At 34.9% G+C, this 17,297-nt stretch overlaps 1 protein-coding gene across 3 annotated transcripts in view; it reads right to left on the reverse strand.

Moving 5' to 3' along the window:
* LOC140153296 (MAGUK p55 subfamily member 7-like) overlaps positions 1–17,297 on the reverse strand; it is a 70,406-nt gene that overhangs the window by 32,346 nt on the left and 20,763 nt on the right. For all 3 annotated transcript variants that reach the window (XM_072176011.1, XM_072176009.1, XM_072176010.1), the window contains exons 3-5: positions 11,633–11,751; positions 11,133–11,210; positions 7,620–7,835 (exon numbers count right to left, since the gene is read on the reverse strand). In XM_072176011.1, coding sequence (XP_072032112.1) covers positions 7,620–7,835; positions 11,133–11,210; positions 11,633–11,751 — 413 coding nt within the window. The remainder of the gene's footprint in view (positions 1–7,619; positions 7,836–11,132; positions 11,211–11,632; positions 11,752–17,297) is intronic.

The following is a 17,297-nucleotide window of genomic DNA, read 5'->3' on the forward strand; positions in this document are numbered from 1 at the left end:
TATTTGTTTTATGATATTGAAACCGTTGCCAGCTGTTATCAAATTCATTATAATTAAATATGTCATGTAAATTCTGGTCTTTGGCCAAACAAGAAGTCATTAGCCCCAACGGTGAATGCAAGGTAATCATAGATGAAACCTGCTAGTTCCTTAATCAATTAGCTTTGTACCGCTTTGAAACATCTTCTGCAACCACTTTGTCACGATCTCTATCAAGGGGTGACAAAACTAGAATTATCTCATTACATTTCTCAGGCTCCTAAACTCCGGGCCTAAACTGCACACAATTTCCTGTCCATAAATTCCTTGTCAAAACAGAAATACCTGTTTATTTGATCCCACCAGTTTCCCGAAATCACACCGTACGTGCCAAACAGATTCCGATAAATATCAGATACATCTGGACCTTAAATTGCTGCATCATTTGTTTCTGTTGTCAATTACCTGTCCAAACAAATATCAATTTTTTATAAGTTGTCATAAAATTTGTATTATATCGCAAATTTCAAAAAATCCAAATTATTTGATATCAGAAGGACATTCCTCGTATTTAGAATGCAATTTCATGTGTCTGATGTGCTCTCAGTCCACACAAAAATACTGTGCAAAGGTGGGTGACCTAAGGAACAGAATATCATTGTCTCAGGATGGTAACCCATTTGATCATACAATAATTCATCTTCAAACTCGATACTAATCTGTTCATTGATTCAATCATTTGAACTTGTTTCCCTATATTTGTTTTATGATATTGAAACTGTTGCCAGCTGTTATCAAATTCATTATAATTAAATATGTCATGTAAATTCTGGTCTTTGGCCAAACAAGAAGTCATTAGCCCCAATGCAAGGTAATCATAGATGAAACCTACTAGTTCCTTAATCAATTAGCTTTGTACCGCTTTCAAACATCTTCTGCAGCCACTTTGTCACGATCTCTCTTATTTTTGATATTTAACAGTACTTGAAGTAAACTTTATAAATCTGATGATTTATACTTAAAGTGTATGTAGTTGGGTTGAAAAGCCGACGATCAATTACAAATTTTGACCTTTCGTATTGAAGATATGGATTTTTTTTCCCAAAACACCAAAAAATATTTTTTTTGAAAAAAATCCATATCTTCAATATGAAAGGTCAACATTTTCAATTGACCGTCAGCTTTTCCTCCCTGCTACATACACTTTAAGAATATATCATTAGATTTATATAACTTACGCCGAGGACTGTTATATATCAAAAATTTGAAAAATATCAAATTTTTATAATTTGTCATAAAATTTGTATTATATTGTGATTTTTAAAAATGAAAATTATTTGATATCAGAAAGACATGCTTCATTATTCAGAATGCAATTCGATAGGTCTGAGGTGCTCTCATGTCCCACAAAAAATACTGTCGAAATGCAATAAACGCTCATTTTGGATCCCTTAAGGAGTGACAAGACTAGAATTATCTCATTACATTTCTCAGGCTCCTAAACTGCACAATTTCCTGTCCATAAATTCCTTGTCAAAATAGAAATACCTGGTTTATTTGATCCCACCAGTTTCCCGAAATCACACCGTACGTGCCAAACAGATTCCGATAAATATCAGATACATCTGGCCCTTAAATTGCTGCATCATTTGTTTCTGTTGTCAATTACCTGTCTAAACAACCCTGAAATCCTTTGTACCAATTTAAACACATACTCTAGTACAGTGTAGACCAGAATCCACTATTTCCTACAAGTACTAGACAGAACTGAGTGTGAATTCAACAATCCTACAACTGTTCATATGTGAATCAGATAGGCAGTGATACAAACTTGCACAGATGCATCTGGTAAGCTTATCATCCCCATGTTCTTATAAATTCAACTTGATTTAGGGTGGCTTATCCAATATACTCTGGGTCTTATATCACATTAGTGGGGATTATCTAGTATGACAGCTACACGGTGAAGATTCACACAGGGCAGTAATCTCAGCCTCATATGTCAGAATGCTGGCAACTATAACACAGGTTTACGCACTCACTGCCAACCTAACCAACAACGTGGCTTGTTATATGAGTTGTTCACTCTTAAGTGCCAGAGTGGATCATAGAGCATGAAGGAAGTAATGTCAACTTAATGATGGTAACAAGGTTTATTGCTTGTGATCATGCCCGTGATCATGTTTGCTAGCAGGTCAGTTACACCTGGATAGGTTATTGGCACTTGTTGGTCTACTCTGGATGATATCAGTTATTAATTAAGCTGTGGTAAACAAAAAACAACTGAAAGAATACATTATGTAATGAGTAATGACAATGAAGTATGTTTGATTGCACTTCTGCAGGTTCAAACCACAGAATTTACAAGTATTATGCAATGAATTGACTAAATTGTTTGTTTGTCAAACCAATCTACTGGTATTGTAAAGCTTAATGTAACAAATACAAGGACATGAGAGCTTAATAGACCTGCTTTTGGTTCTCACCAGATGGCTTCCAACCACAGCGGTAGCCCACAATTAATGTACAAGAGGCCACTGCTTTACACACATGTGAGAAATCTATTCATTTCATTTGTCACTGACAGTACACATACAGGAGATACAGCGATGGTCCATGTGTCATTTGGACTTCAGCTGGTTCAAACCAAAAAGATTTATAAACACAAGCCACATCCTACGTAGAAAAGGGGCCACAAAACAAGTCATTCTTGTGAAAAATGTTCTAAATCTTTAGTCAATGTTATTCTTTTGATTGTTATCAATGGGTGATATTTCAGGATTTATACACAAATCAGTCTCAAAGGAGCATATACATCATAAGTAAGTTGACAGAATTGCATAAATTTTCCACATACAATACCAGCAATCTGATGAGGGACACTGTCTTCCTGTAGAGGCCTTTGTGGGCATTAAAACAACTGAACACAGCTTTCAAACTAAACTGCACTTGAACTTTTCCGAATCACAGTGAGTAAACTTGTTCATAAACGAACACAACCCCTAGAACTCCATTAAATACAGATGGTCCTTGCCAATTTGACATGATCACGTTGTGAAGAATGTCTAGTTTGTCATAACCCTTGGGTATTACATCAACTTGCTAAATTTTGCATTTCCTCAGATATGACATATTCTGGTTGATTCCAACAGATAAGCTCACAATGAATGCTTTCAGATGAGCTTTGTGAAATTACAGAACTGATTAAGAGATTGGACTCAAGAGTTATTCATTGTTGAATATTAGCTGACACCCAAATAGTCGCCACTTTATTCTTGAATTCTTGAAAGAAGGGAAGGAATACCGAGAATAAAGGGTTGTCAAAAATTAAAAATTCAAGAACATTCTAAAATGGCAGCTAATTAACACATAACCTCAGCTAAAATGAGAATATCTGCACAGGGTTCCTTATTTCCTTCTTTGCTGATACTCTGCCAGCTCTGATAATTTGCAATCTTTATAAACAATTTTGGATAAAGTATGATATTTGACTTTTGAAAATTCACACCTAAAAGAAAAGAAGAGAAGGAAAAATAGAACACAGACCTTGGTGCACCTTCAGAGTTTAAGTTTGACATTTTCTAATTTTAAGAAAATTGTAATAAAAAACACTACATATTTACCTTGTCAAAACAAGTTTTGGATATCATGCAACCTTGGGTGATTTTGTCAACAAAATCCCCTCAAAGCCCTAACCATGATCCTCCCCATTCCCTAGCCCATCGAGACAACACGTCAAATCTTCACTAGAAAGTCACCAGTGCTACCTCAGGAAACTCTGGTCAACCTATTCCCGGATCCCGACAGGATTTATCCTTAATTGGGATCTAGTGATGGGATTTCCTTGCAAGCCTGGGCTTTGTTGCTTGCCACTTAAGCTCAATCTGACATTAACAATTGGTGAGGTTGCTTTGGTTACAATAAAGCAGGTGTAGAGTGTCTTCTGAGTGGCTGTCTGTGCCATGGAATAGGAATCTAATCCAAAATACTTAAGTATTATGGAATGACTAGTTACAGGGAGCTCTCTGGATTAGCACTGTTTGTATAGCAGGATATTAAACTTGACTTTTCTTGGCTAAAATAAATGTCATTGTTTTGTAAATATTTGATCATTTTGTTTTTACAAAGTAAACAAGTTCAAGTCGAATATTTAAACATGCCGAATGAGTATACATGGATAAATGTTATTTCAACAATGGATAACATTTACTTCTATTTTAATGAGTCTATATTACTGCAAATTCAAAGAGTTGCTCAATTTCCCAAAAGTTTTCAAAAGTTTGTCAAAAATAATTTGGTTTAGGTCATTATTTGCCATATGTCAACCTAAAAGAAAGTTCCTTTTGAATAACACATCTTTCTGCTGCAAAATTAATCAGCGCATTAACATTCTCAACAATAAAAACAAACAAACCTAGGAATAGGTGTTCCTTTGAAGGTGCCGTCACAATCTTTAAATTTAAAAAAATTTGCTCAATAATTGACAACAGTTTAGAAGCGACAAGGAATTATGTGCGTTTTACTAGCCTTAGAAATGGTTTCCGTAAACAAACAAAAAATATATCAAAACCACAAGAAAACAAAATGACCACTATAACACAGTATCAGAACACTCGTCAGAACATTAAGTAGCCTAATCCTGCATTTTTTCACCAGGTATTAACATGTCACACAACACGTATGAAAGAAATGCCAAATTACCCACACTCTCTGCACTACCGTGATTCCTTACTAACATTGGACTTCCTGATCCTACAAATAACTCCCAGGAGCCTGTACCTATTAATCCAAGACATGTCCAATTAGCTAATTACCTATATCACAGCTTAACAAGACGTTACATATCCTTGATCGTGACAATGAGATGTGTTTGGCATTCTCTACGATATTCTTGATTGCAGGTCCCATACGAGGTCCCATACTAGGATTCCGTTCAAATTCTATGGAACCCACTGGTCCAATAACTAAAATTGAACTCTATCAAAATTGTATTCAATGTTTTAACCCCATGAGAACTACATGCCGATTGGCTAAAAAGAAGTTTTCATTATCAGTTGGACCAATCAGCGACATTGTTGAATAATTTCACCACACAAAAAAATTGGGGTGAATTATTTGCAAAGCTCCATTCTGATTGGTGATTAATATCATGTAATTGACCAATCAGAGGCAATGTTAGATCGGCAGGTAGTTCTCAGGGGGTTAAAGCAGTTTCTATTTGTACTCTTCTAAAACAATAAGATACAACCGACACAAAATTCTAATTTGGGCCATATATCATTTGAAACCAAAATAACCAACATGTGACTCATTTGATTTCTTCCCATCATACAAAGTGACAGTGTCAGAAGTCATGTTCAACGTTAATTGAAATTGTCAAGTATTAGTTTAACCTTTTCGGTATACTAGTGATCAACCCATCAAATCTTGAATTTCAAATCAATAATAAGGTTGACAAATGGGTCGTGATGATGTCTCACATTAACATAATCTATAACAATGAACGTTACTCCGAAAATATATTAGCAAGAAAATGTCATAGCCTTTACAAAATCCAGAAAAATATGGTGGTTTTGGTACAGCCAAAGACACTTCCATAGCACGTATCTGCAGAGTTAATTGATATCTCCGTACTGTTCTTAATATGGATGTGTTGATAGATCTCTACTAGGTCAGCATTACTACCTACATATTACAGCAGTCATATCAGATCTATAGATGACAAGTTATAAATATGAAATGGTTGCTCACTCTCCTTTTATACGTACATATTCTTACGGTTATATTTGTGGTTATTGGTTAAGGGCTCGCATAGCAACATTTGCATAGTATTTTTTCTGGGACATGAGAGCACATCAGACACATTGAATTGCATTCTGAATAGCCTACGAGGGATGTCCTTCTGATATCAAATAATTTTATAATACAAATTTTATGGCAAATTATTAAAATTTGATATCAAACAAAGGCATCCGGTCAGGAGAAGTTTACTTTTTTATCCAAAATTCTATTTTAGGAATCATACTCCATCGTATGAAGAAAATAAATTGTTTTGTTTATTTGTTTTTCGCTGTGTTCACAATTGGAAAAATTAAAATCTTCAACAGTTCATGTGTAGTTGTTTTTAACAACCAAAAATAAAAATAAAAAAAAATAAAATTATTAATTTCTTAATGATAACTGAATTGGTCATTCTCCTTGAATCAATTAATAAAGCGATTAAGGTGGAAACCAAAACATCTTAATTAATTAGCCTAGAAAACAGGATATGTCTGGGCACGCTAGACTAACAACGTGTTAATTTGTGGTCACTCTCAACTTATGGCCACTGTCCACCTGAACAGAGGTCAGTCCTTTCGTCATAACATGACAAACTTTGTTGCTAAGCAACATCACTTTTAAGATTTTTCGAGTACATTTTGATGATAAGTATTAAGAAGAGGGGATGCAATAGTGGATGTGTCTTGTAAAAGGTGTTTATATTAATGAATGCTGACATATACAGGAGAAAATTTACTATTTTCATATTGGTCAAGGTCTGCAATCAAGTTATGAATCAGGGGTGATTATAATTTACAGACTAAATAAGTCAAGTGAAGTAAGGCGGTTGATGTGATTAAGGTTGGCATATGACATGATTGTTGGAAGGGCTAAACACCAAAGATACTCGGCAAGTCACTTGTACCGGAATAAAATGTTACACTACCAACCCGATCCCCCCCCCAAAAAAAACCCCAAGGTTTGTCTCAGCATCCAGCAAACAAAGCTTTCAATGTATGCATTCCATAACATGTTTCCATCTCTCCCATACTTTTGAGGCTTTTGACAGTTTTCTTTTTTTTTCTTAATGGCATAAAATATAACATTTGGTCCATTTGAAATCAGCAGAAGCTGTGGCCTAATTAGATACTGTCTTGCATTTCAAAGTGCCTTTTTATAAAAAAATATCAAAACTATTATAATCCTGATCATTTTGACATAGAATGTAACTATTCTGACAAAAAAAAATCTATTGTTCAATTTCAGCAAGGTGCACTACAATATTCCTTGGAAAATATTCCTGCGTCTTGAAGATGGCGAGCCTGTGAAAGAATATGGGCTTTAATTCCACCACATGGGAAGAGGAAACCGGGATGACGCGCACACTGTACTTACAGTATGTCCAGCACCTCCTGGGAGATACTGAAGGGATGCTGCAGCCAAACAAAATTGTTTCGCTTGCCCAAGATCGCATTATTTGGAGAAAGCTTGTAGTCGCCTGCTCCGCAACCGACTGATGATGATGATTCCTTGGAAAACATCCCAACTGTTTCCAGCCAAGCAATGGCAGGATAAGTGAAAAGTCCAGAGTAATTTTACAGTAAATGTACAAAAATGCTAAAATTGGGACAAAAAGATTGTGGGATAATGAAATATGTTACTTGCTGTTTGCAACAAAGATGTGTTCTTTTAAATGCTGCAGAGCATGCAATGTAATAATTAAGGTGTCATAGCTTTTAAGAAGTTCACACAACCGGATAAAAGGTGTAGATAAGGGATGGATAAAAGGTTCTGATAAGGGAGGTTGGACTCTTATATAATATGCGACTAAAAGAGACTGTACACAGTGATATGTTGAAAACACCAATCACACCACTTACCAAAGGCTCGTTACTTTTGACTAAGCGTACTATCTTGATAGAACTGTCCTCGTCATTCATCATCATCTTTGAGAAATCTGGTAACTCTGGTACGTAATCTTTGTTGGCAATGTGATCATGTGCATCAAATAAGAATCTGATGTGTGGCCTTGTCATGAGGTAACATAGCTCAAAGACTTCTGGCAGATTGGACAGATTCTTGAGGTCTGTAACAACCTGTAAATATTTAGGAAAAATTATGGACAAATTAATGAATGAAACATTTGATTGATTCCAAGTGGTAAAATCTATAACTCATAATACGATACAAATTTTCAAAGTAGAGTGGGTTGAATTTGAATATAAACTTCTATACATTGGTTCACCTCAAGTTCGGTAGCGTCGTAGGTGCGTATTTTGCTGGTAGCAGTATCAAAACGTGCGCATAAAGTTAATTGCGCATAGTGTACAAGGAAGGTTTGTTGACACCCCTGCAGCGCAACCGCAAAAAAGCATTGGCGTCATTACTGAACTTGGTGGTAACCAAAGATAAGAAATCACATAGGAATTATGTCAGTTACTCAAAATCTTCCAAAGGCTATTCGGGCCCTCGGGTTCAAAATATACAGGCCCTTGTAAATTTTCACAGGCCCAAACTCAAATTGTAAAATTTGTGACACTTTATAAGAGATTAGACTCACAAATTAAAAACAAGGATTAATGTTGAAGTCAACATTGACTATATCTTGATGATTTTGAAGGCAAAATTTCACCGTAAGGGTAGCATAGTCCACAGTAATTTTCACAGGCTTTCGGCTCAACGGCCCCCTTATTTCGAGCACTGAATTACATCATATCCATGGCATGCTTACAAAATTGTGAACATCTTCTGTTGTTTTTCATTCTGAATTCTCCTGACTATATTCATAAATAATGTCTGCCATGTATAAAATATGGACATGTGTGCTAAGCAACAAAAATATATAATTTTGTTACACAAGGTGGGATACCACATTGACAGCATATTATAGTTGCACACAAAAAATACTACAAATGATAACATAAAATCAAAAATGCCATTAGAAATTCTTAGGTATTGTTCAATCAGTATATATTTCAATTTGACGAAAATAGCTTATTTACTCACAACAAAACAACTCTTTCTTCAGATTGAAATTGTTATCCTAATATATTTACATTAATACATACTATGTTAAATATGCTGTCTATGTTTTACAACATAGCTTGTGAAAGTATGAAAGTAAAAACATTTAACTTCATGGTAGACGTAAGATTTTGTTGAAGTTAAATTGTTTCACATTAGTTAATTCCACCGTTCTTTAGCAAATACATGTTAGTTCTTTTTTTTTTTTTTCTGCAGAGACATAGCCTGTTAGGGGCTCCTACTTGTTTACATGCTCAATAGCTATTTACATATTTTTTCTTTTTGTCTCATTGGAAATCCAATCAATTTCCCCCAAGATATCTCTTAAAACACACCACAGAATATGATTAAGAGGATTGAATTGAATATAAACTAAATGTCAATTTCATATTAACAGAATGTACACCAAGCCTTATCCTTGGCATATGAAATCTTAATTGAAATTCATATCAAACTGAGTGAAGCTTCAAATCAATACTAGTAGAAAGCTGAGTCAACTTCACAGTCATCACTTGTACATACAGGTATTATTTCAAATGTATTCTAGTCTGCGTACATTAATTAAATCAATAATACCAAACCTGAAATAAGCAACTTACCTTAATAATGTCCAACTAATTCTCATCTATTTATTTAAAATATAATGTGTCGTATTCCTGATAAAAAATATTGCAGCTGATAAAATCCCATCAAGTATAAATCCTATCAGATATTAGCTGTATCTCATAATGAATTTGGTTGTGATGATGGACCTCTAACTGCGGCTAATGCTTATGAGGACTCTTAATAGCATCTTCATGAGTATCATCTTCCGACTACTCACCATTCCAGAAAAATACAGCACTAATTTTTTGGGATTAAAAAATATTATCAAATCCTGCCAAATGAAACATAGCTCAATCCTAATCACTCATTTAGTCCTAACTGGAGATAAAAGAAAAAGTTCACTATTTTACTAATTGTTTGAAAAAAACCCCGCCAAAAACATATTTTCTGACAATCAAGTCACAAAAATCAAAGACTTGGAACAAGTCTAAGCATTTAAAATCTTGAGTATATGGCGAAATTTTGCTTTAATTATCACAATGCATAAACTGAAATTAGTCTTGGTACAAGTCTTTGGGCTTGATTGTCACAGCATACAAAAAACACCCTAACACGCATGTTTTTGGCCCTTAGTTCTCAAAATTGGCCAAATATTAAAATTTGACTTTTATTGCTAGTTAGGACTAACTAAAGGATTAGGATTTAGCTACGTTTCATTTGGCAAAACAGGATAATATTTTTTTAATCCCAAAAAATCAAGTGCTGTATTTATCTGGAATCAGGAGTAGTTATTACATCTGATTACTAAAACACATGTGCCTAGATATTTGTGATATGAATAAATTATACTTGGAGATGTCATTCACCAAGCTAAAATCAGCTTCAATTTATTCAAGTTATTGAAATTTCAACTGATTCTAGGACCAGACATTTTTTTCGCAAAGTTGTTATTTTTACTATTCTTATGGTTAATTCAGAACCGTGAATTTAAAAGCTCATGAAAATATTTAGGACCTATACGCTTTAATGTGAGCTCTGTTCAGAACAGTTAAGTTGCAAAAAAAATAACACCACTAAAATATCCCACTGTACAGTAATTGATTAAGTTTTCTGAAAATTTGCCCCGATGAAAACATTGTAAAAACTAGGTTGGTGACATCTGAGATGCATCTTTTTAAAAAAGAAATAATTACTTGTAATTCATATATACAATGTAGGTCCCCTGATCGCCCTGACGTATACATTGTAAAACCAGGTTAGTGACATCTGAGATGCATCTTTAAAAATAAAAAAATCATCACTTTTCATTTTCATATATTAGGTCCCCTGATCATAGGTAATAGAACTAAGTTGAACATTTTCAGTTGGACACTTTCTGTAAGTTGTTTTTTCATATTTTGTGGTACAAACTACAAATTAACACATACAAAAACTTAACTTTTGGTGAATCAAATATCAATATTTTTAAGGTCATGATATATTTCATACAGGCTGTATATTAAAAAAAAAAGATTGGTACCCATCAGTTTTTGGTGTTTATCGACAAGCCTGCTTCATGTATATGCAACATTGGATCCTCTTCAAATGCCCATGATTTATAGTTTTATGACCTTTTATAACATTCATCTATAAATAAGGTAGTTTCTATGTTGCATTTTGATGTGGCAGTATTGTCCATAACAACTGGATGCTGATGGGTACCAATCATTATGATACAGCCTGTACAGAGTACATATCACTTTCCTAAAAATGTTGATTTGTTGAGAAAATCAAAAAAGAAGAAAAAGAAATCACATCCACTTTCATGCATCCTTAATGCTTACATCAAGAAGTAGTTCTGTTGCATTGTGAGAGATAGGGTACGCTGGTCTGCGTTCCTGTTGTTCCACACGCTCGTGTGTCTAGAAGGAAAAAATATCACAAAAAATGCATCAGGAATATTTTTATCTTAAGTTTTTAAACCAATCTGTAAAATTGATTCTGTTTAAAATGGACTTATTTCAGTCATAGGTTGAAATGAGTATTAGTACTATCTAGGGCCTTCTTTAGATTTAGACTCGCTCATTTTGTATTAATGCCATAGAGATAAAAATGTTAAACAGTATTAGTATTTAATCATGTGTTCCTTTCATTTTCCACTATGTCAAAGTGGGACAGAGATCATATCTTGCTGGGCCAACACCTAAATTTTTGTCTTAGTGTACTGAGACAGTCTTTCGTTCAGGTCTGTGAATTTAAGATTCACCTCTCCGATTCCCTGAAGTTGCAATTGACTGATCATTCCAATAGATAAGGTTTTAAAAGCTTCATAATTACTGCTCACCTTAAAAAGTGCTTGTACATCTCTACTCTGCAAGAGATTCTGTAAAAATTGAAAGTCATCTCGTTTACCATCGGCTGTGGCACAAATCTGACGTAATGATCCTAATAAACCCTCCAGAGCTACAAGGTAGAGAGAGAAAAAAGATAATGGGTAAATATATTTATTATTATAACTTGCAATGCACTACTTTAAGTCTTTAACATATTTCCAATATTGCAATTCACAACAACATTTGTGTTTACAAGTGAGTCAAATAACAAATACAAATACATACAGACAAATGTAAACACTTACACTCACAATACTGACAAACAGGCCTGAAAATATTTGTGCATCCTACTTTTTGAGGTTGAGGTGCAAAATGAGTATGAAGTGTAATATGTGGATTTTGGATTTATCTACCGGATGTCATTTTCACTAAAATTACCCTTTCATTGCGCATCCCGGAACAATCCGTAGCATATGAGGCACAGGAACGTGTACTGTACACTCTGATGATCATGTGTGGGGTGCTAACAATTGTATTGTGAGAAGGAATTTCAGTCAAACTGATTTTCAGTAGAAAAACTCAGGATCCACGTATAGAATGCATTAATTATAATATTCTATCTCTTTTTGCACCCCACATTGAATGTTACGGTATATGGTAACAGCATAAGAGTGCAAATGGTGATGCCTTACACCTTATAATTTGAGGTCTGCTGGCAATAAAAACTGTCTACTGTCCCAGAAAAACTGCATGATTCTGCTGTGCAATATCCTGCAACACAAAACAAAATTTGCCTTTCTTTGTACATGTACCATTTGATTTTCCCTGAATCAGTGACTGTGTCACCTAAAGACACCACTCTCTCAAAAGGAACAGCACATTGTTTTTGCCACATGACCTAAGTGGAAGAACACTAATTGTCCTCAAATTGGATGATTTTGTCACTGAAACCCATTTTTTATCAGCACTTCACCATGCTGATGATGTACACTATAAGAAGATTTCAATATTAAGTTTTATGCCTATTTGAAGCCTTATCAACAGCTTGTTTCATGATTAGTTAGGCGACAATTTGCCCTGCCACACTACACTTGAGGTACGAGCCTAGAGGCAATGGATGATTAGGGACTTTTCCATTTAGTGATGATGGAACTAACCTTGGTCATCTAAAATGAAATCACCAACACATCCTTACATTTGTATTATTTTCAAGTAAAGGACACACCCATTTGTGGTAAATGTCAGAGACAAATGAAATAGTAAATGTACAAGTGACACATGATTTGCTTGCTTACTTACACATGATTCAAAAGCATGTATAAGTCTATAATTGTAAGTGTATTGGAGTATTTTGAATGTTAATAATTACAAAACGCTGGTGGTAGAGACTTAGTACAAACTTGTTTTTACATAAAATAGAATAAAATGGTGCATTTCACTTGGTGGGGACTAGTTGCAAACCCCCTAAGAGTACAAGTCCACACTGGGGGAATAAGTAAAAGATTGCCAGATGGTTTTAAGGTACAATTTTCATGCATCCATGCACTTCAATGGGCCCTGTCTAACAAGTCTTAAACCTAACAACAGGAAATACAAAGTACAGCTTACATTGAATGTTCTAAAAACTAATGTTGTACATGCTAATTGCTATATGACAGATTCAACACTATTTGAAAGTACTTGTGCTTCAATGAGGTGGCCTAAGCAAAACAGTGACAACTACTCAGAGGTCCCTAGTTGCATTTTGAAATTCCTGTCAAAAACAACATCAAACGTGCCTTGACTTCCATACCATTTTCAAGATATCCCCCTTGAAGTGGCATCTTATAACCCATGATGAAACATGGCTCGTCTGCGAAAGTTGAATTTTAAGTCCACCATCGCAAACCCACTGGGAGGAAGACTTTAAACCCCAGAGAGAGTCTGAGCATTTACAGAATGCTGATTCATACACTTATTTGTTGACGGTATATTTAAGTGTGTTTCCTCTATTCTGTTAAATTATTCGAGTTTAACATTAAAGCATTATTACATTTAAATCGTGTTTTTAACCAGTTTTGATGTTTTTAACATTTAACGCTCATCCTACTGAGGCATCTATATCCTATAACTAGAATTACACGGTTCTTAATTAAGGGGCAACCGATTTTTGGCACACATTCATGGGGCGCCTTTTAAATAAAACGCTCTAAAAAGGCTTAGGAAAACAGAATACGGAAACGCTTTTAATATGCAAATTTTCCTGCTCGCAACATATATATAGACCATTTAAGATTTGAACATTGGGAACCCAAAAATTTGGCATGTGTAAAGGGGGGCGGAGGGAGGGCAAAGATTTTTTGGTGGACCGAGAGGGGGGCCACACAGAGGTGCTTAAATAATAAAGGTTTATAAATACAAATAATATGTAATAAGCACATTAATATTCATATTTTCATCTTGACGAGTCAGCGACATCAACGCATTGAGGCAGCAGTTTTGCATGCACAACTATGCGGCATCATTTCAATGTGCGTATATACGCCAATGCTCTTAGTGAACATTCGCCATTTGAGGCTGTGCCCAATGAAATGCGCTATGCAGCAGTTTTACACGCACAACTATGCGGCGTCATTTCAATGTGCATATATACGCCAATGCTCTTAGTGAACACTCATGAATTTGAGGCTGTGCCCAATGAAATGCGCTATGCAGCAGTTTTGCACGCACAACTATGCGGCGTCATTTTCATGTGCATGTGTTCGTCAATGCTTTGAGTGAAAACTTGCAATTTGAAGCAGCGCCCAATGAAATGTGCTGATGTCACCGGCTCAGCACTTCAGAAAAGAAATATAGTATTACATTTGGTACCAATGTATTATATGAAATTGTATGTGTTGCCAAACTAAGTACCAAGATTCTCAGTGTGAGAACATCCTTACAAAATTAGTAAATATCACATAAATGTACAGAAAGTATCTAGAGGCCAATGCAAGTTTCACCAAATTTTTCACTATGATGAAAGAAAATAAACTTTGTAACTTAAAAAACAAGTCCAAATCCCTTGGAATGGTTTCATAAAAGCAAGAAAAAAGGATTATTTTCACTAACATGAGCAGAAAGGATGGCCCCATTATTTTGCCAAGTCATTTGATGGTGTATTTGCACCATTGAGTACCAACCCACCCACCTCTTCGTAAGATGGTGGTTAAAAGTTAAAAACATAATATACTTGAAAACAATATGAAATTATTTCAAAGTGATATACATGTATTACAGGTTCATGGGTGCTAAGACTTTCATCTTGTATGTATTTCTCTAAAGTTCTATGGCAAGCATATCCTGGTCAGGATAGAGAGGATTGCAGCAGGATATGCTATAGGTACTATTTTCTCAGATTTCTTGGAAGACCTTCAGCTATAATAGTTGTACCTGCTTACTATTATAACTGACCTATTATTATAAAACTGTAGTCTGCTAATCAAGTGCACACAACTAAATGAATCAATACATTATTGTATACCAACCCTTTAAACGCGGTCCATTCTCTTTTACACTCCCACATCTCGCTACTACAAATACAATATAATTGAGCTCTTGTCAGTATATGCTAGCTCTTATTTTATCACACAACCATTTTATGTGGTCTCCCCGGCATAATTTGCCATATCCATCAATTCTCAATATCCTCATTCTTTGACAATCGCTACCTCCGCTATTCACAACTAACATTGTTATTTCATACTGCGGTATGATGCTTCATTTAAAGGAAGGTGGTCTGATTTTATCACATCAGGTTTTATCTACCTTATATTGGGGCCCATCACCAAAACAATCCCGTCAGTACTATGGGGGGCCAAGAGGGGGCATTTGCATTCTTGCCCCACCTCCTTTTGAGGCAAAACCCCAAATCACACATATTTCCACTTTTTGCAGCAATTTTGTGTGAAACTGGTTGATTTTGCCCCCCCCCCCCTGGAATTCACTTTCCCCCAATGCCCTCCTCCCCCGAAAAAATTCCTGGTGCCGCCACTGCGTCCAGCGATTTGGATATTAGCAGCAAAATCATTAATATTATACAATGTATTACATGGCCCTTAGAACAAGTATACTGGTTGGGATAACTACTACCATTGGGATGAGACTACTCTTTTTTTTGTTTTTATCATCTAAACAAAATATTTATCAGGCTTAAAATCCTAGGTTTTGATAGGATAAAGTGGCGGGAATAATCTGTCCATCCCTCTAAACAGGTCACCCACCTTTAAAAAATGTTAATCTTTTTTTCTGAAATTTTCTTTCAGTCGCCTTATTATTATTTTAAACGTAGAAGACACACTTCCAAATTGGCCCATTTAAAGCTGTTTTTCTCAAAATATATATATGTCAGGAAGGACAGCATGCCTTTTTCCTTTCTTAATTTCCTTCCTACGTTCTTGCCTTCCTTCCTTCCTTCCGTTCTCCGATCATCTGAATTCCGCTGCATCTCTAGAATGTCCCATCATCAGTATGACATCAGGCATCTTTACAACGCTCTTGTTTAGGGTGTTAGAAATTAATTCAAATTTAGTCACCAAATGAAACTTGGGTTAAGTAAATATCAGCATTTTCGCAAACAATTTTGCTTATTTAAGGGTAGAGCGAGGTATTGTTGGTGAAGCAACCTAAAAATCGATTTTCATTATCTAGATCAATATATTATTGAAAAATAACACCTTGATGTTTTGCAAAAGTTCATTCTACAAATCGTATATTTTGCAAACTTTCTTAATTTATTGTTGTTAATGAGTTATGTACGTTTTACAAAAGTGTTGTTGTTTCAGCCCTCTTTACAACGTAACTCAAGAACCGCAGCACCTATAAAAGTATATCTGTGATATTTTAATTCTTCTACACGCTCGCTATGAATTGAGCAATGCAGTTTTGCCAAAGCTCACTACCATTAAAGTAAGATGCTGTGAACTACCAAATCACAACAGTTTAAAATAATTAATAACCTTAATAACCTACATTGTACATTTGCAGGAATATTTGACAGGGTTGCTGATTCTTTTGATTAAAAAAAAATTAAAAAAATGGTTTTTTTAATTAACCATTATTAAGTGTTAACAATCAGTTCCTTTACACATATTGTGAACATTATCATTAAGATATAATTCTACAACAATTTTTTAAAATTGTTTTCAAACATAACGATATATCATTCAGTAACTCGCTATTAAATTAGTGCCTGTTCTTTGAAGTAAAATGCCTGCTTGATAATAAAGATGATCTACCCATATTCCACATTGATCAACTATTGAGTGACTTGCACTCTTCTCCATCCTCTAATGAGACTGTAACTAATAACACGAATGGGAAACTATATCATCACTTACGGATATTTGACCATAGCCTCCGGTGCTGACTACTCAATGACATCGACAAATTGTATTAAAAATAGAGTACTAATTTTTATTTTAAGAGAGTGTTCACTGTAAATGTTGCAAAGTTGCCTCTGTACAAGACAGCATCTGACATGAGACATTTGGTGAACATAATTGAAGGTTTAAAATGACCAGAATTGTGACCGCTTTGACCCGCCGTTAATTTTGTTTATCATGCAATCGTTAAACTATAGTCTCTTTCCCAAACTGCATGAGGCTCAATCACAAATATACAGCATTATGAATGGCAGAAACCCATCTATATAGAAAT

Source organism: Amphiura filiformis, chromosome 5, assembly GCF_039555335.1.
Source record: "Amphiura filiformis chromosome 5, Afil_fr2py, whole genome shotgun sequence".
In the NCBI taxonomy this organism is placed as follows: Eukaryota; Metazoa; Echinodermata; class Ophiuroidea; order Amphilepidida; family Amphiuridae; genus Amphiura; species Amphiura filiformis.